At 36.3% G+C, this 20,846-nt stretch overlaps 1 protein-coding gene across 1 annotated transcript; it reads left to right on the top strand.

Annotated features, from left to right (window-relative positions):
* Nucleotides 1–346: 346 nt before the first annotated feature.
* Nucleotides 347–20,000, top strand: LOC103782593 (talin-2-like; the record flags this gene model as incomplete). Its single annotated transcript, XM_008950367.1, has 11 exons — nucleotides 347–482; nucleotides 3,192–3,289; nucleotides 3,928–4,057; nucleotides 5,489–5,641; nucleotides 6,475–6,617; nucleotides 8,092–8,219; nucleotides 12,511–12,574; nucleotides 14,774–14,878; nucleotides 16,193–16,348; nucleotides 17,249–17,350; nucleotides 19,924–20,000. Coding segments are annotated over exons 1-11 (1,292 nt in total), but the record flags the coding sequence as incomplete, so codon positions are not given.
* Nucleotides 20,001–20,846: the final 846 nt, after the last annotated feature.

The following is a 20,846-nucleotide window of genomic DNA, read 5'->3' as shown; positions in this document are numbered from 1 at the left end:
GTAGTAAATATGTTGGCAACATACTCAGTAGGTCTGTTTTCCTATGCACCACTTTGACATACCACAGACATAGTATCCACCTTTAAGTATGTGTACACAAGTTCGTTGAAAATTAATTTCAAGTATGCCAAGAAAAGCCACGTTTTGCATAGTTTCTAACTTGATGATGTTAATGAGACTTTATATAGAACAGCTTTTGAATACATATAATTCTACTGAACTGATTATTATTTTTTTTTAATGAAAAGTTGAATGTATTACAGCATGAAGTGGAGAAGACTAAGCAATAATGCCATTTACTGCTTTTTTAGGTAGTTTAGTAGAACCTTGCAAGTGACTTGATACCATGGTAGCTCTTTCCTTGAAGATCTGTGTCCGCCAGTGCAATGTAGTGAAAACGATGCAGTTTGAACCATCCACTGCAGTGTACGATGCCTGTCGAGTTATTCGTGAACGTGTGCCAGAGGCTCAAACAGGGCAAGGTGAGTTCCTGTATTTGTCCTTAGTCGATTCATTGCCTGAACTGAAAATAAACTTAGAACCATGAAATCTATTTTATACTGTTCTGTTCCTCAGTTTTTCTTTCAGGTTGGAGAGTTTGGTTTTTTTTAAAATTTAAATTATAAGGCTCTGGAGTGAAAGGCACAAAGTGAGTTTTAAGTGACACAAGGTAGCTGCATTCTTCTTCCTTCCATCCTGACAGAGGTTTTTCTACAAAGGATGCTTTATTGTGGAACTTTCACTTCTTAAATAAATTGCTTGCTTGGCTGACAGATGTTTGCGGGGTTTTTTTCTCCCTCTGTGTGGAAAACAACTTTTGTGGTACCATATTTTTAAAGGAATGTTTGTGGCAATGCTTTCTAGGAGAAGCTGGGCAGACTTATTTTATGCCTCAGCAAATGAAGAGACAATATGAATTAAAAATGAATGGCTGGACATCTGCAAAATGTGTAAAAGGAAATGTTTGAAGCTGTTTAATAACTAAAAGTGTCACCATATTGTGCATGCCATACAGTGCTGCTATGTGTTAATCAGATTTAACTGTCTGCATCTATGGAATAAATTAGATGAATGCAGACTACGAAATGCATCTTCCTTTTGATATAAGCTCTGGTTTAGATATAGTCCAAGTTGTAAAAACAATTAAGATTCTTCAGAATCCTTTGGTACTGTACGTATATAATACCACTGGAATGTAATTCTCCAAGCAGATAGTTGGAGTTTTGTACACAGCTCTCAACATTCAGGGCTGTTTCTATAATCTCATCTGAACTGTTAGAAAAACTTACCGGTAATGGACGATATTACTATTACTTAGAAATGTTTCTCCTTTTCAGGAGTCCTTAGGAAGTCTAGTTGTAGGGCTTCTGTTTTCAGATACAAGCTGTGCATTTTTACCATACTGATCTCTCAAAGCAGTGATTTTGAACAGCTGTTGAATTCAGTGTTAAAAAAGCCTAGAACTGTCTTCAAATTATAGAATTATACACAAAACTTTATGAACTTGAATCCTGAACAGAAATAAGGTTACTAGCATATCCTTTCCCTTTCTTTGTGGTTGTTAAAATGTATCTGTGTGCCTCCTAGTTCAGAAGACTTGCAGTGGTGCAGTACAGACTGATCAAACTAGTTCCTGTGCAACAGAAAATGTAATTGTCCTGCATTGACTTATCAACATTTCCCTCCTCCAACCAGGTTACAGGCTTGCACAAAGGTGGCTGTGAAGGTAACATGCAAGTTGCACAGCTACTACTATTTCACTAGTGGGGTACATCCCCCAGAAATTAATATCAGAGCAGTCTGTGCCTTCATGATAATTGTGTGCTCTCTGCAAGGCACTTTGTGTGCTTCTAAAGGTCACAACCTATTTATAGGCACAGACTCTAGAATTTTACATAACTGAATCTGTCCTGAATTAGTGTCATAAACATCCATGTATGTATGGGTCACTTGGCTTTTCAGGGAAACTTTAAAATAAGATCAGCAGGGAAAGTTTTTCTTCTTTTTTGGTTAGTTTTGGAAAGATTCTTCCTTCAAAATTTTGTATCTTTGTCAGTTACACTTTTACTAATTAAATGCAAGGTGTTTTATATACTTGCATGACTAATGTTTAATAATTTTAATGTTTAATAAACTAATATATAAATAATAATATAAATATAAATGCTGTTTAACAGCACTTAATATAAATACTATTAAATATAAGTTGTTACTATGCATGGTATTTAAAGTTTAAACATTTTCCAAAAATTGTAGTTATTTTTACGTGACTTTCTGATCAAAGGGTCTGAACACATGGCTGAAGATACACAAGGAACCATCCCTGCACTGAGCTGCTGTAAGAGGATGTATGCACACAGCTAGCCAGCTGATCTGAATAAAGCTGTTAACTTCGTGTAGAACTGCAACTGGGGCAGGCTTAGCTGATGAAGAGTAGTTTACTCTGTGATAGTGAAGTATACTTTGCATCAATTCTTCATGCATATGGATGAGCCTTAGGTTAGCAGTCAAGGTCCTTCATTTTGTGTGCCTGGAGTTTAGTTTTTGGAGCCAAAGATAGGCTTGTTCTTATGTGACAATGAAAGTTCTATCATTTATTTGAGATTCTGAGAGAATGAACTGACACGTGTTTAGCCTGCAACAGATAAAAGTTTTTGCTGAGATTGTTATTGTAGATATAATTCTGGAAGCCTTTTATTTTTTTAAATGCCTAAACATTAAATATTATGAAAAAGATTCTGTAGTTTAGCATAAACTCAATATGGTAAGGGTTAAAAAAAACTATATGATTTTTGAATAGTATTCTATCTCAAGCAGTAGTTCTGTGATCAAGCTCAAACTGCTTGTAATTTTGGTCAGTTGGTTCCAAGTCATGACCTACTAGCATTTTTAAACAGTTGTCTTGAACAGAAGTAATTACAAATACAATGCAAATTATGCAATAAATGTGACCTGTTCTTGCCTAGTGAAGCTTTTGTTCAAGTCTTCTTGACTCGAATCTACCCTGCTATCCTGCTGCTAAGCTAAATATTTTCTGAAGCACAGGAAAAAAAATGTCCATCCAAGTTCATTACAAATGGGACGTAAGTGTAATGGAAGCTTAACCCTGAAGCAGAAAAATCTTGAATAAAAGCATGTTGGCTTTATTAGTTTTGATATTTGTCAATGAAACTCTCTCTTCTGTTTCACAGCCTCTGACTATGGATTGTTCTTGTCAGATGACGATCCTCGAAAAGGTATATGGCTGGAGGCTGGAAGAACACTGGATTATTACATGCTGAGAAATGGGGTATGGTGCAAGTCTGTTGCGTATTTCATCAACATGGTTTTGGGAAACTTGTTTCCCAAGTAGAAGGAAAAATGTTCAGTCTTGAGTCTGCTCCTAAAATTGGCCCAATCCTCTTCCTTGCTGTGCCTCAGTAGTTTTTTTTTTTCTTGCATCTGATCGTGCCTGTGAGCTATTGTGGCCCATAGTGTCTTCACAGAATAGTTAACAAGAAGATAAAAAGTCAGATTTGCAATAAGTTTTATATTTGAGATGACCTTGTATTCTAGTGGAGGTTTCTTGTGTAGTAAAGATGATAGGTTGTACTCGCCCACATTATGGCCAGCTTGCTTACAATCAGAAGGCATTGCTATCTTTCTTAAATGCTGAACTAGTTTTAGCAGTACCAAGGTACTTTGTTCTGTCCTGCAATGTCTAGGTTTCGGTCTTGCCAGATAGGACAAGTTCTTGAAAAAGGACATCATTGGCAGAATTGAAAGTAGTTGCTTTTCAAGTTCTTTACATGAATTGCCCATACTACAACAAAGGAAGAATCTAGCTTCGAGGGTGTGTGTGTGAATCCTGGTTTAGGCATCTGAGTTAGTGGGTTGCTTTGTTGTGGCTTCCAAAAGCATTTAGGCAAAGTATTGTTTGCTTCCTAGGATATATTGGAATACAAAAAGAAACAGAGACCTCAGAAAATACGTATGTTGGATGGTTCAGTGAAAACAGTCATGGTGGATGACTCTAAGACAGTTGGTGAATTGTTGGTTACCATTTGCAGCAGGATAGGTAAGATATTGGGACACACATTCTCAAGAATTTGAGGGTTTGCCATATTTGCATTTTGATATTTATGGTGTTATATGTATTACTGGCTAGAAATTGGCACAAGTTAAAAAATATTTACATTTATTATCAGCTTACATTTACTAACCACTGCTTTGAAATCTGATGTCCAGGTTTTATGAAAGTTGTTCAGATTAGCTATATCCTTAAATTCACTATTTAGCAGCTGAAGAGACAAAATTTTGACAGTATAGTTATGAATTTTTAATTGGTTACATTTGCATATGGTCTCTTGCTATATGGTAGCAAATTAGAACTAAATTTATACTTAATTTTCATGGGATAAAAGATGAATATTACTAACCTTGAAATATACCTAAATTTAAGGCTCTATATTGTTACGATTAAGAGTTGATCATGGTACTATCTCATTTGTGAAATGACATATAGAAGCCATCCAGAGCAGCTGGTCAAAAATGTGTTGTACTGGTTTACGTAATAGTAAACCAGTAATAGTTTATCTATTTTTCTAAATAGAGACATTTTGGAAGACTGATTGATATTTAACTATAAACATGCATCCAACATGGATGAGTTTAAATCATCTTAAATCCTTGCTTAATTCTCATTTAGAATTAGTGGCCTTAATTTGATTTAGATTCATGTAGTTGGAAAGTGAATTAAGCTAAAATTAAATTAATTTGTTTGAATTTTGAGTATTTCTATTCTGGATTCTGATTTGCTGTAACTAATTTACTTCAAAAATTATTTTGAATACTTTGAATGAACGTAGTCCCATAGGTGAGCATTTAACTTTCTTTCCTGCATAACTTAAACATTCTGTATCAAATAGTGGAAAAATATGTTAAATGTTGTGAATGTTTTGGTGGTTTGTTTTGGTTGGTTTTGTTTGGTTTTTTTTACTTCATTTTTTAAAACTCTAAAAAAAAAATCATATATTTCACATGGTTTCTATTTCTCAGTCTGCTCTGCCACATTTCTTCCACACATTCTGGGCAAGCTGAAATTCCCAAGTTCTTAGAAAGTGATGGTAGGCATCCCTGAAAAGAAATTTACTATGGCATGTCTCTAAATGCTATTTTAAATTCCACCATGTTTTTGAAATGACAGCTTCTCTTGGTAGACAACAAAAACCTATTAATATCTGTCTGAAAGTGGCAAATGCAGCATATGATGAAGGAACTATTTATTTGGAGGACAATGCCAGATATGGGAGAAATGTCTTGAATGTGGAAGTTGTAGATGATTCTTGAGATCTCATTCCCCATAAACTTTTAGCTTTTCATCTGAAATATCTTTATTATACCTGAGACTAACCATTGGTGTTTTAATATACGGAAAAGCATACTTCACCCATACTAAAATGTGTTATATTTTTGTTGTTACAAATACTGGATTTATTTATAATTTCAGGAATAACAAATTATGAAGAATATTCCTTAATCCAGGAGAGCATTGAAGAGAAGAAGGAGGAGAGTACAGGGACACTTAAGAAAGATAGGACATTGTTGCGTGATGAAAGAAAAATGGAAAAACTGAAGGCAAAGCTTCACACAGATGATGATTGTGAGTAGTATGTTCCAGGATAATTCTGCAATTAGTATCCTTCTACAGTATAGTGCAAGAAAACTATACAGGAATGCATTTTTAGACTCGTTGATCCCTACCTGTATATTGCACCTTTTTATATATGATGCTGTCTTTTACAGAGTATTTCTAAAATTAGCTAAATGGACAAGTTGTTGCCTCTAGCTATGTGAGTTAGTGGGTCTTTTGGAGTGCTTTTCTGCTACATTTTTTGGTAGAGGAGTTATAACTTAAGTGTGAAGGGTCATTTCTATAAAGAACATTTTCCTCCCTTTGTTAAAGTTGGGGGTTCAAATATTGATGCCTATTGAAAGCCATCAAAAGGGTTTTTTTGTCTTTTTTCTGAAGGTATATATTTTAATTGTAAAAGGAGTTTGCCAAAGAACTAAGACAGTATTTGATTTATTTTATGTGTAGAGTCATGATGACTGTTTTTTCTGGTTTACATTAAGACGCAAAGATTAATTGTGACTGTCTGAAAGGTGTTTTAAAAAACCATTCAGGGATAAAAAAAGTGAACAAAACAATTTATTTTAGGGGGAAGACGTGGTAAACTTTTAAGCAATTTTGTAATGAAGCTTTGAAGATGTAAATGTAGTATTAAAACATTACTGTAGTTGTTTCTCAGCAGTGCTATTCTTCAGTTCCTGAAAGTACTAATCTTCAACACTGACTAGAAACAGAAACAAAAGCAACATTTTTCCCAGTTTTCTCCTCCAGTGGAAATGCCAATTCTCACATGATTTTCGTAACAGCTTTTAATACAGGCAACACTGCATGTTTAACAATGTTTATATCTGGTTCTGTTACAGTAAATTGGCTAGATCATAGCCGAACATTTAGAGAACAAGGTGTTGATGAAAATGAAACACTACTGCTGAGACGAAAGTTCTTTTATTCAGACCAGAATGTAGATTCAAGAGATCCTGTTCAGCTTAATTTGCTTTATGTTCAGGTACAGTAAGTGGACCAGAAGTGTGGATTGTACCTATTCTGAGGAAGCCTATGTGGGTTTATTAGGAAAACTTTGTTGCTGAAATACTCCATCTTCTAGAATTCCAGTTCTTGATGTGCTTTGCTTTTATTTTTTTCTTGACTGTTCCTCCAAGAACACATGGTAATACAGAGGTTTTGCTAATTCTTTTTATTCCAATATTTTCAACACAATAATGGACATTGATCCAAAAATCTGTTGACCTTCACATCCTTATCTTGGTTTCCTTAAAATTAATTAATGTCTTTGTTTTTTTAAGTTGCTCTTTTTAGTTTTTCTCCCCATTTTCTTATATAGGTGATGTTTTCGCTGTAATATGGTATTTCAGGTCTGTCTTGCAACTAGCTTTCTGTTTATCTGTTTTCTTTTCTACTTGATCAGTGCGAGAGCTTCTTGTGCACTTCCTTTCCAAGCTTCAGTTTAGACAGCACACACAGCAGACAGGCTTCCTGCTCAAAATGGACTATATCATGTAACAAGGTGGGAGTCTAGGCAGGCTCCGCAAACTGTTAGAAGTACTATACATAACTTAGCAAAGCAAAGCGTTTCATGCAGAAGACACTATTTAACTGAAGGCTCCTGTCCAGTTTGCTGTAATGCAGTCTGGACAAAAAGCAGGCTTTTAAACTTTTTTTTTCAATTTAAGATACTAAACAACACTCTTGTTAACAACTAAAGTTAAATGGAATGTTCCGCTGTTATACTTGCAGCTGATTCAGATGTCATTGCTCTAAATGACATTTTAAAACTCTGAGGCATGAGATAAACATGACATTGGTTGTAAGACTGCATTATATTTTTCAAGTATTTTAGAAGACTGTATCTGTGTTTGTTTTCCTGCCACCAAGATATTTCTTTCAGGACAGTGGTAGGAGAGTATGTGTTGGTACTGCCTTGTCATTGTTTTGTCAGTGTGGCAATGAGCCTTCTATTGCCAGAGCTATAAAATCCATCGTCTTCTATAACCACTAAAGCAAAAGGAAGGAAAATGCTGTTTGCCTTCTCCTGTTGCCATTTCTTTAATAGTAATCTGGTTTTTACTTACTAGTTATGCAGATCCTTTTCCCCGCTCTTACAAGGTGGTAAGATAAAAGGATTTACATGTATGTATGTGTGTATATATATGCACATACACGAGTGTATGTATACACTTTGTATTTTATATATGTGTATGACAGGAAATGGGTGTCAGGTCCTCTTTTGGATCAAAGTTGTTACAACTGTGGTTTCAGTAAGTCTCTGTAGATATTCACCAGAAATTAATCTAGCCTATTGTTTATTTTATTAGTCATAAATGCATCCAGAACGGAATAAAGACATTTAGACAGACAAGAGTGGCACTGGATTCTTGAGCTGTGCTCAAGCTTTTGAGGAATTTCAGAGATGTAATAGTTATCTTGGGTGTCCCTGACATGTCTTTGCTTACCTCCTATAGGCTCGTGATGACATTCTAAATGGTTCCCATCCCGTCTCCTTTGAGAAGGCTTGTGAATTTGGAGGCTTTCAAGCACAGATCCAGTTTGGACCTCATGTCGAACACAAACACAAACCTGGATTTTTAGAGTAAACACTTCTAAATTCTACATTTGGGTGACCTCGGGTGTAACTAATGTTGAGCTGTCACAAGCTTAAATGCATTTTAGTATTCCAAGCAGAGGTAAACAGATTCACTGTTTTCTGTAGCAGTCTCCCTATGGAAGGAGCCTTACTGCACAAATCAGCAACCCCATCTGATGAGGGGACCTTTGGCAGTTGCTTATCAGGCAGTACAGGGCACCAGCTCCCCCCAGGGTGCCAGTTAGGTACACAGCTACGTTCCCCAACCACTTGGTGATTTTCCTGAAGTAGCAGTTGAGTTATATAAACAAATCATGTTTGTTTGCATAAAACATACTTCAGTTCCAATTAATAATCAGGGTTTGGTTTTTTTTTTTTGTAATGTCTTTCTGGTACTGGTTGGCTTATAAACCTTTCCTAACAGAGCTACTGATGTCTCTAAGAATCATGGGGACCCAGGGTAATAGCTTCAGTGTATTCCTGGTTCTTAATCCCCACAATTGTGGTCAGTTATGCAACAGCTTCTCAGAGATTTGTCCAATTACTTAATCTTCTCTTTCCCTCCACTCACTTGAGTATTCCTGCAGCAAACTGTTAGGGTATTACCTCATGACAAGCTAATGTATCATGGTCATGATTTAAAGAGTTTGGTGTTCCAGCAATAGTTGTGTTTTAATTTTTAAAGCACTAATTCCCTATAAACTGAACCAGCAGTTTTTTTGCAAACTGCTGTGCAGAGTTAGTTGCTTAAATTTGTCTAGATTTTTTTAGGTGTTCTGTTTGTTTTTTTCAGTGTAACGTTTCTCAAAGATTTTTTTTTTTTTTTTTTTTTTTAAGTTCCCATGTAGTAACTGTTTTATGGAGGACTGAAACTGCTAGCTGGCTGGTATTTCTACATTGTATGCAGTGTTAGATCACAGGACAAAGTCATCACATGTATCAAATGGATTATATTTTTATTTTTATCCTAATAGAAACGAAAGGTATAAATAACAGAGTGGTGTATTACAAAGAAAAGGTTGCTCCAGTTGAAATCATGTAGAACCTTGTTTTTTTCTGCACAGAATTTTTTCCACTGTTGCTTTATTTTCATTTAAATGGTCTTTGACTGTACTAAGATTAAGCCTTTCAAGACACTAAGTGTAATAATTGCTTACTGTCCTAGTGTGTATTCAGTTTCATAAAATGAAGGAATTGTGTTTTAGAGGTAATTCTCTTTTTGGCCTCTGTGGAGGAGCCTGGTCCAGAACTGTAAGTCCCTAGTCATTCTGTTCTAATTTCAAGTGTACATCTTTATGATTTAGTGTTGGCTGCATTTGGCCTTCATGAGAGCCTTTTTGTGAAACTTCATGCTTTTGTTTTGTGAGTCTAAAGAAGCCAAGTGTTGCTGACTCATTATGAACAGTATATATAAATAGTCTAGATAAATGCCCTTTTGTTCTTCTGAAAATGCATCTTATCCTTTCAGAAAAAAACTTTTTATTTTTTTTTTCTTGAAAAAGATGGAGCTTTTTAACGTGTCATCCAATTATTTGCTGCTCTTTGGATGAGCATCAGTTCTTTTCAAGCACGAGACTGGTTATGTTTTATGAAAACTGTATGCTGTAGCTCAACATATGAAATAGGTTTGAAATGTGTCCATTCACTCACCACTGAAACCAGAGCATGCTACAGATTCCTCTAAGGAGAATCTGTCAGTTCATACAGAAAACAGCATGTAGCAGAGTAGTGTTGGTATTTTTCAAACAGGGTAGTTGAGTTAGCCATATCTGCAATATGTTTCTACAGAGACATTTTCTGTGTCTTTTTTTGTCATGAATAAATTATTCTTGGCACAGATGAAGATTATTACCTGCATCTTGTTATGCTTGGGTATTTATTGGTCATTGGAACATCCTTGAAGCTCATGCCAATGTAAATTGTAAGAGCTCTTAAACTATAAAATTGCAAATACTTTTTCGTGCCCTTCCTCATACAGCTGAAGTTTTGTGTTGTACACTGTTTAAATTTGCTGGGAGAATATCTAATGAAAAACTCATACTATTCCTATGCAGAAGGAGAAGGAGCAGCTAAAACTGCCCACCTCTGCTTTTTGTTCCAAAACACGCTTGGTGAAGGATAATGGGTAATATACTCCAGGTGGTTTGGCTAATGCCATAAATCAGGTGCTAAATAAGGGAAACAATTATTTGTTGCATCATAAAGAAAATATCTTGATCATAGGTAGCATTAAAATGTCAGTCCGTTTACAACTAGCATCTCACCCTTTCAGCTGAGGTGATTACTTCTCCCTTGATAGAAAAATAACGGAGGGTGATGCAAGGCAAAAGCTACCTGTGCCAACTGGTGCCTAGTGTACAAAACTCAAAGTCATTTTCTTAACTCTTGCTACTTAAGAAGCTTCAGATAATATTTTCTCAGCAATGTCTTGTTAAAATGTGTATCAAATTAAGTAGAGGTACTTAAAAATACAATAGCCTTGATAGCTGATCTGCATACATATAGCTGAGAAAATTACTTAGTAAAAGATGAGAATTGGAAGTGCATTGATAAGTAATCGCTTTTCTGTATAAATCCATTTCCAGAATTAAACTGGGTTTAACTTGGTTTGCGTGGGTTTGTTTGTTTTCATTTACCTGGAAGTGAATTTAACCAAACTGGTTTGAGCCTATGAATTCTGTGTAACACTACCAGTTGTTTCAGAATAAAGGCACCAGCTTTTTAGAGTAATAAGCTGTGTTCAGTCCTTATCTACAAAATTAATTTGGCTCTCTAGCCTTCCCCACCCCATGATGTGTCTGCTTAACTTAGTCCTGAGAAGAGATTTCTTTATCCTGTATTAGTGAGATGTAACTACTGAAGCATTGGAAAAAAGATTAAGAAGGACAGTTGTTCTTAGTTGGATTTATTTTACTGGAGTTTTATGGAAAGAACAAAATGAATGATCTCACTACTGAATAGTATTTTTTAAGAAAGCACAAAATCCTTGCCTCCTGAATTATTTTGTGTGTTATCTGCACTGACAGGGCTTTATATTTAAAAACAAAGTAAAGACCCACTAAAACGACAACAAAAAACAAACAAACAAACAAACAAACAAACAAAAAACACAAACACCTGTATTCCCTCAAAGGAAAAAAAAAAAAAACAACCAAAAAAAACCAAAGCCACCAACAAACAAACCGAAAAGAACACAACAGAACAAATCACAAAACCCTTCACAAAACAGTTGAGCAAATTTTTGCCAATCTTGTTTTAAAAAAAACAATCTATCCTTCTCAAAACTTGTAACTTTCTGTGATCGTAGGTTGTTCTAGGTGTTAATAATGTGCTTGCTTATTGGATAAATCAAAAGGTGGAGGAGATTCTCCAGTCATACTTTTTCTGTAACTCTTTTACAAAGAGTCCAAAGTAGGGGAGGTTGTTGGAAACTGTTCTTTTTTTGAACTGTGAGTTTCTTCAGGCTGCAAATGGACTGCTGAATATATGCCAAAGTTTCATCTGTGTAGTGTTCCAGATGAGAAGGTACAATCTGAAAAAGAACTCCTATTTTTTAAGCATGATGTTGATATGTCTTCAAGTTTAGGTGTTTGGCTGGGATAAAGGGTTTATTTTATTATATAGCAAGGAGGTACAAGTGAGGTGTTCAAATATTCTTTCTGACCAAACCCTGTTGTGCAAGCTGAACTCGCTTAGTTTACTCTGTGTTCTGAGACCCATAGGATGAGTGCTACAGAAATGAAAAATGGTTATTTATTACTTTGTTTTTTAGATAGTGACTGGTATTGAGTGTCCACTTAAATGGCTTTTAATTTTTTCAGAAATACATTCATGTTCTAACATTTCATGGAAGACACAGAGTAAGAACTTGGTCCTGCAAGTCAATAAATCAGTGCTTCTAGAAAGTAATAGCAGTGTCTGAGTTTGGACACAGAGCTGGCCCAAGCTTTGATGTCCCCTGCTTCCCACAGATTACAATGAGTGTATTTGGATTCAGATATGAACCCCACTGAGCTGCTGAGACATCATATAGTCTAGAGAATGGAAAAAGTGATTATTTACTTCTGATCACTTTTCAAAACGTGAAGAGTTATTATGTGGGGATGTAACTGGAGTGTTTTTCAGTATTTAAGTCTCTTGCTCTCAACCTACTTAGCTGGACTTTTGTTTCATTGTATAGCTATTTTATGCCAATATGAGGAAGCTTGGTGGGCTTGGTGCCAATAAAGAAGCATGGAAAGTGTCCCTCCTCAAGAGGGCACCATTAACTATGGGCGTTTTGTTTTGTTTCCTCTAGCCTAAAAGAATTCCTGCCTAAAGAATATACCAAACAAAGAGGGGCTGAAAAACGAATATTTCAGGTAATTCTGAGGCTGAAAAAGCCACTGTAGTTTCACTTCCTTTACACAAACTTTCAGAGGTGTATACTCTATATACTTGATTTATATAACTATCAGAAAACCAAGTGTAAAGCATCTGGCAGCTTTTCTTCTCTTCCTTCAGCATATTTATTGTCCTGATCCTTTTTTTTCCACGGATGATTATTTAGTGTACTTTGTTGAAGGTGAAAGAAAGAATATTCAATAGTCTTAAGACCTTTTCCTCAGTTTCATTGAAATATAAGGTTGTGTATTTCTACTGAAATAAAAGCATGCTTAGGAAAACTAGTTCTAATTTCATACCTTCATTATTCAAGCATGAGCTTACAGTATTATGAAGTTCTGTTAGCTAATGCTTTAGTTCAGTGATGTGTCTAGGAATCACACAGTTGTGAAAGACTGAAGCTGTTGAATATAAAATGTACTGATGCTGTTTGAAGTGGTCTTAGGGTTTGAGTACTGTAGATGTACTAAATATACTTGTATTTCAGTAGACACAGATTGTTATACAAAGTAAGTTGAGAAATTCTGAGGTCAAAAGCTAAAATCAAGTCATCTGGTTTCTGGAAGGACATATCAGTCATCTGTGATCACTACCTGGGAGGTGTGTTGCGGAGCAGAAAGAGGTCACACGCCTTACTACGTTTGATACACTCCCAGTCTAGGAACTCAGTACATCCATTCTATATGGATATTATAGTTCTTCCTCATAGATGAGGAACATAGTTTTAATGCTTCTCTGTATACCTTTAGCTGGTGGCAATGAAGTTGCAGTTAAAGCATAAAAAGATTCATTCACTTCTGAGTGTCACTATCGTGCTATTCATAGTGTGTGATTTTTGCCCATGTCAAATATGATCTATGAGTAGTTTCAATCATTCCATACGTCAGTGCGTGGACAAGAAGTTCACCAGTGAGGGCACTGATGCTGGGCAAGATACAACAGCAAGGTACAACAAGCAAGCTGAGGTTTTTGGTTGGATTGGTTTGTGTGTGGTTGGTTGTGGTTTTTTTGTTTGTTTGGTTTTGCTTTGTTTTTTGGTTTGTTTTGTTTTTAAATCAGCTGTTTCCCTATGTTATAAAATTCATTCGTTTGGCAGGTGTTTTTCATCAGATACTCCATCTACAGTGGCTACATTTAGGCATCTTGCTCTTTTGGGATCCTGGTTCCATTTTCTGTGCTGAACTTGGCAGTTATGATCGGTCTATGTTCTTGGGATGCAAAAACGTTTTTGGAGTTGCAGTTGCTCCTCCCAGTGCTCCTCTGTGGAACACTGTCAAGATGGAGTAGGAAAGTGTTTCCCATGTTCTTGCTGCTCCCCCTGCTGCTATCAGTTAGCATGAAAGAGGTGGCAACCAGCAGTTTTAGAAGTGTGTGAGGGGAAGATGGGATGTGATAGGGAATCCCACAAACAGTGTTTAAATAGCAGGACATTGGGATAAGGCTTTCAGCAGAAAGATCTGGCATAGGAGAGTAGCTCCTAAGATAAAGTTTGGATACTTAATATTGTTCATTATCATTACTTACAGGTAATAAAGTTTACTAACGAGTAAATTGTTTAAATATTAAATAGAAATTTATAAACCTAGATGAGTATGTCAGGATGACATATTTAGGAGAATCATTGCTTCTTCCTCACCTGTAGAATTCTTTTCATGGGATGGAAAACATTGTGGATAACAGTGTGGCTGGCAAAAAAAGCTCATTGGAAGTACGTACAAGAGATGAGAAATGATCAGTTAGACAGCATGATATATTGGAAGTTTTGAGCACACAATAGAAATAAATAGTCTGTTCCTGGAATAAAAACATGAGTGCCAGCACTTGTAACTGGTTTTTGAAAAGCTGAGTAAGAGGCATTAGTTGTATGAAACCTAACAGTGTCAAAGCGCAACACCTAGAATTTTAAACTGTTTCAGAAGTGATTTAAATGTGGTTGATATGAGGAAAAGATAGAATGGATGATGGTCGAAGAAGAGAGCTCCTTTTGCACAGATTACACTCTCCAGTGTGAGGAATTATGGGATACTGTCTTGCTAATATTTCTAGACAGTAATTTTTTTCAACTGTTCCAGTTGTAATGATTATTAGTTAAGCATCCTCAAACAGATACAAGCTATACCCTTTTTCTTGGTCTTCAGAAAGCAGTGTTTCTAAGTGGTACTGTACTCTCATTATAGGAGCACAAAAACTGTGGTGAGATGACTGAAATAGAAGCCAAAGTGAAGTATGTGAAGCTAGCCCGTTCCCTGCGGACCTACGGAGTGTCATTTTTTCTCGTTAAGGTGATGTAGATCTTGCTGTGACCATTTTGTATGGTAGCTTATATTTTACCTCAGATTCTGCACTACAAAAAAGTTCTTTCAGCCTTCTGTCTGAAAAGCAGCATTTGGAAAAAGGTATAAATCACTTTGTGGAAGAGAGTTAAAATTTCAGTTTAGATTCTTGTCATGCTGCTTCCAGAAAGAAAGTTGAGTCTGTCATCATTTAATTCCTTTAAACTGACACATTTTTTTCTTTTGATTACCAACAAAGGGCTCTCTTCAGAAAAACGTGCACAAAGAACTCATAAGTTGTTCCTGTTTAGAGGCTTAATGATAAAATGGATTGCATACTGAAAACTTGCATCTGAAGAACAGCTTCATCAGCTGCACAATGAATTTCTTTTGTTAAAGTAAAATAGGTCATGGCTTTACGGCTGTTGAAACAATTTGGTACCAAGATACCAATGTGAAAACAGGACTGAAGTATTAGTGCCGAATCATTCAATAATTACTGACATAGAATGGAAAGGAGGCTAAACTTAGGCAAACGTTTTCATTCTTAGGTTCCCACAGTTACAGTACAGAATCTTTGTAGGTAGCTGAATATTAATAGGTTGCCTTTTCCTGAAGTACTTCATCATCCACGAATTCTAGTGAAGCAGATAGAAGGTGAAAATACAAAGAAAAATCTGTAGAGGATAATGCTATTATAGAGAGACATCAGCTGGCAGCATGCAGATTGACCCTGTCCCCTTCCTTGTGATATTTGCATCAGTTAGGGTGTTCTTATGGATTGAAAATAACTAAGATTTCAAATCCAAAATATGGGACAAATTTTGACTCATCTTACCTAATTTTCAGCCTCAGTGCATCTTCTTTTCCTTTACTTATCCAGAAATTTTATAGAAATGGTGAGGGCAACCTAGGTTCTCACTCTCCTGATGCTAGTGTCCCATTCGGCTTTTCTGATATGGTTTTACAGAGGAGAAGTTTTGTGTGTAGAAGTGCTGCCATCATGGTTGTGGTTTCTTGTTGGTTTGTGTTTTGTTTAAATAACTTCCAAAGGTTTGTTACTGCAATCCCTAAAATGCTTACCTTTCCTGGAGGGAGGGAGAAGCAGGAGTGTCTGTGTAGTAAAGATACAGTAGAGACCAGAGCTTCTTAATGTTAGTGGGTTGCTTGAAAATCAGTGTTTGTGACCAAACTGAGACTGGAGTTTTAAACTGTCCTCATCTGCGTGCCAGTTGCTCCCCTTTTTCAATATATTCCATCATGCTTTTCCTTTCTCCTATGGCAAGCTCCATTAGAATGAAAATCTTTCATACCATATTACAGGAAAAAATGAAAGGCAAAAACAAGCTGGTCCCTCGCTTGCTGGGTGTCACCAAAGACTCGGTGATGCGTGTGGATGAGAAAACCAAGGAAGTGTTGCAGGAATGGCCACTGACAACTGTGAAACGCTGGGCTGCCTCACCTAAAAGCTTCACTCTGGTAATCTTGTGGTCTGTATTCAGAGGAGGAGGGATCTATGTGACGAGGGAAAACAAGGGTGGACTTCAAACAATTTCTTTACTGTAACTTGTTCTATACTTAATTTTCTAGTGTTGTATCACTAGTCACTGAGTTCTAAACTAAGAAACTGGCCCATTTTTGTGTCTAGGGTCAGTCTGTATTTTGATGCTTCTAGATGCACCAGTTTAAATCTTTTAAAAAAACACTTGTTTAAATCTGTTCCATGCCTAACCACTGAAACAGTTAAGAAAACATCATTATTCACACCTGCTTAAACTCTTCTGGTGCTTGTCACTCAAAATGCCCTTTGTGACTTGCAGGATAGGAACTTGAAGCTAGAGGGTTCATGAATACATTTGATCATTATGAATTTAAGAAACTTTCATGAGTGCGATGTTTTGTTAATTATTTGATCCTAATGGACCGCTGCAATAGGGTTATTTTGGTTATGAAAAGGTTGAGGTGATAGAGTAAGTGGCAGTGGCTAGAAAATCATATTCACTTTACTCACATGCGTGTAATTTGCAGTTGCATAGGTGATTATGCTTCAGAATAAAATTCTAAAGACTTCCATGTCCTTCAGTGACTGCGTCTGATAAAGTCAGACTAAGCATCTCCTGGTTCTCTGGAATTTCAATTTATGAAACATCTGTGATTAAGCTGCAATGAAAAGCATCCTTCCCCTTTCCTCCCTCACGCCCCATATAGATTGGTGTAGAATCTTGAAGTAGTTACATTTACTGTTAAATATAATAACAAGTCTATACAAACAATTAAAAAATTTCAATTATCTCACACATATTTGGTACTGTTTCTTCATTTATTTACTTTGCCTTTTCCAAGAGGTGGGTATTTTTTTTTTCCCTCTTTTCCTTCCAGGATTTTGGTGAATATCAGGAAAGCTATTACTCAGTACAGACCACTGAAGGAGAACAGATCTCTCAATTAATTGCAGGTTACATTGACATCATCCTAAAGAAGGTATAGTATTAAGATGATATGTAGTAAAAATGCAGTAAAAATCACTATACAGCAGCGCAAAAGTTCGAACATATGCAGGCTGTAGTTCTTTCTCTCGTGAAGTCAGTATTGTATCTTATGTTTTGGTGTTATTTATTTTTACCTTTAAGTAATATCAGCTCTTCCTGTTGAACCTGAGGGTGTGCTTCTGGAAAATATCAAAGCTGTAAACTATAGTGGCAGTATGGATCAGGATCTGTACAGCATGCTTGGGCTTTGTTTTTCTATCTGGAAGGTGAACTGCTGACTGAGTATATATCCAGAGAATAGTCCAAAGCTTCAACAATGGATTTAAGCTGTGGACTGAACTGGTGAGTCAGGTGTGAAGAAATGATGCACTGGAAGCAGCATTTAACTACATTAAGGACTACACAATACTTGTTCAGCAGCTCTTGTTTATAGTGCATCGAACCCAAGAAAGTTTTTTTGGCAAAACTAAAACAAACAGAAAGAAAACCACAAAAAAAAAAACAAAAAACAAAAAAACACCACCAAAAGCCAATAAAAAAAAAGCGTTGTGCTGCTTTAAAAATATTGTCATCAGTAAAGCAAATAATTCCATCTCAGTTCTGCAGAGAGGGGAACAAAATTAGGGTTTGTGATGATGCCAGACTGTCTTGAAATTTGCTTTTAAAGAGTGTGCCTGGCAGGAGAGAGGAGAGGCTAATGTGCATTTCCAGCACTCAAAATACAAGTAAATAAGCACAACAGCAAAAACATACCTGTTTTACCAATAAACATAAAGCAGAATGGTCATACTCCAAGTATGTTGTATAGAAAAGTGATGTGTTTCAGATGGCACAGTTTGCTCCTTGACAAGCTTTTACTTTATTAAGGTTCAACCAAATTACATTGTTCTTTGCTATAATAGATTTTAATAGTAAAGAAAGCTAAGCAGCTCAGAAGAAGTTATTGCCTTCGTTCATGTGAATAGTGTAACATTAAGTGTTATGAAATCAGAGGTTGAGGAGGACTGCCAGAATTCATCACAGCACGTGTGTTTTTCTCTGGGTCTGTCAGTTGCAGATTTAATAAATGTTAAACTTCAGGTTTCTATAGTTGGTTTAAAACTTGTTTCTAGCTCTTAAGCTTCAAAAGTAGCTTTGCTCACTAATGCCTAATGAGAGCAGCCTTTCTGGCTTGATAGAATACAGATGTGCATATTTCCACTCGGTTCCAGGCCTTTGATTTCTTCTTTACAATCTGTTGACACAGTTTTAAAATGAATGAATTTGGAACAGGTTAAGTAGTAAACATGCATGATGCTTCATGATGCATGTGAGAAGCATGCAGTTTCCCATGTTGAGCCTATGTTATCTCTGCCATGAATGCCTCAAAGTATCGTTTATTTCTGTCTCTTGCATAATATTAATTCCTGGTGTGCTTTGGACTATTCCAACTCTTTATTATCCCTACCTCCCAACCCCTCTTCTCCTGCAATCTTAGTGACAGGTCATTAATCAGTTGACAGAAAACCCTGAACTTCAGTAACTTTTACCATTTTTTCATCTAGATTTTTTTTTTTTAATTTTACTTCACATTGATATGGAAATAAGGCAGAATCTTGACCACAAATAAGCAGTTTCAGTTAATACATAAACTCAAATTATAATAGTGAGAACTTCTTTGCAGAAACGTGGAGAGGATGTGTATGTATGGATGTGCACAAGGAGTTCCCATTAAATGTACCCAAGGTCATGATGGATGTTTCTCTATTTATATACACACCAAGTATATATATTATATCTCTCTATAAATAAAAATATGTATATTCAGACTACAAATCATGTAACAATGTGGAAAGCAGACAGTTATCTTTGAAGTAAGTAACAAGTAGAAATAGGCTGTTTTTACAAGGCACTACTTTCATGACTTACAACAGTTTCCTGTTGTTTCTTGAGGTTTAGAGTTACTGCCCTTGTCTGTTTACTTCACTTGTACTGCTGTAAAAAAACTACCTTAAAAAGTCAGGTGTGCAGACTGTCCAGAAATTTGAAGCGACTATGGTAAAGTAGCATGGATACAGGGTTAAATTTATCATCTTTACTATGGATATGTATTTCCTAGTGGTAGGTAGCACAATATGGTAACACTTTAGGATGGTAAATATGAATTGTAGCTGAAGTTCTGTTTATCTGAGTGACTCTGATGTTTTTGAGTTAGGAGAGAATGGGAAAAAGGGATGGCACATGTCCTTTCTGTACCAGGATTTGGCATTGGTGCACATTGTTTGGACCTCAGAACACTTCTTTCTCTGAGGAAAGACAGTATTTCAGCACTTTATACCTTTGAACAAAAAGGCAAAAATAGGGTTTTTTCCTTTGTAAAGGAAAAAAAGAGCTTGGAACCTGGCCTGTTAGATACTGAAGGGCACCTCTTCTGAGGTGGAGGTTGTATTATCACACATTGCCAAAAAGCGTGGTGTTCAGCACTGGACAAGACTGCAGATTATCTGTGTCTAATAAATGGCAAGTAAGTGGTGGAGAGAAATCAAACAGCAACACACTAAGTTTCTTTTTTTCCTCTCCCTCCAGAAACAAAGTAAAGACAGATTTGGGCTTGAAGGTGATGAGGAATCAACCATGTTGGAAGAATCTGTTTCACCTAAGAAGTGAGTCTACGCAACAGGATGAAATGCTCTTTGTTTAAGAGTGACACCTTTTAACTATGGTAGCTTTTTTTTGAATGAAATAATACAGTTTATTTTACAGGGTGTTTCAATAGAAGGCAATACTGTCCTCAGGCAGGCTCCTGGCTTCGCCTGAGGATTGAAGAGCAGGTATTTCCTGCAAAATTGTTAGTTAAGGCAACCGGCAGTGGTACCAGTTTGTAGTAACTTGACCCTTGGACAAAGGAGCTCAGGCTGTAATTCAGTGAAATGCTGCTGGTGGTGGGGAGCTAATGATGAAGAGCTGAAAATGTCATCATAGTTGTTTTATCTTCTTGCAAACACCTAGGATTTCCCAGGTTTTAGTTGCTTGGGTCTGCTAGGCCCATGATTGCCAGTGAATTTGACTCCTGTCAGTTTAATTGTACACTGTGTTGTGAATAGAGCTGACTTACTTCACTAAACTGCTTTAGACAAAACCATCAGATAAGCTGTGTGGGTAAAGGTGTAAGGTTTTGGTACTAGTAGATCAGGTTATGGTTCTGATGGGAGAGTGACTACAGCAAATAGCAAAACTGTAGAGCTATACTCTTGAAAAGGAATATTATGCCCTTCCTTGCAGTGAAGGGATAGAAATAGGTTTGTGATGTTATAAGCTTTAATGAGCCACTGGGGTCTCCTCTTAGTCTGAGGATGGCAGTGTCAGCAGTGTGGATGTAAAAAGTCTGTTTGATTTTTTGTTAAATATATGGTTTTTAAGAGAGAGACTTGTTAGATATTTAGGGTTGCCTTATGTGAAATTTCGGCTTTTGACAGATGACACATTGTTCTGGTTCCGTGTAGAAAGGG

Source organism: Merops nubicus, unplaced genomic scaffold (genome assembly GCF_000691845.1).
Source record: "Merops nubicus isolate BGI_N331 unplaced genomic scaffold, ASM69184v1 scaffold16892, whole genome shotgun sequence".
In the NCBI taxonomy this organism is placed as follows: domain Eukaryota; kingdom Metazoa; phylum Chordata; class Aves; order Coraciiformes; family Meropidae; genus Merops; species Merops nubicus.
This window is presented reverse-complemented; position numbering and strand designations above follow the sequence as displayed.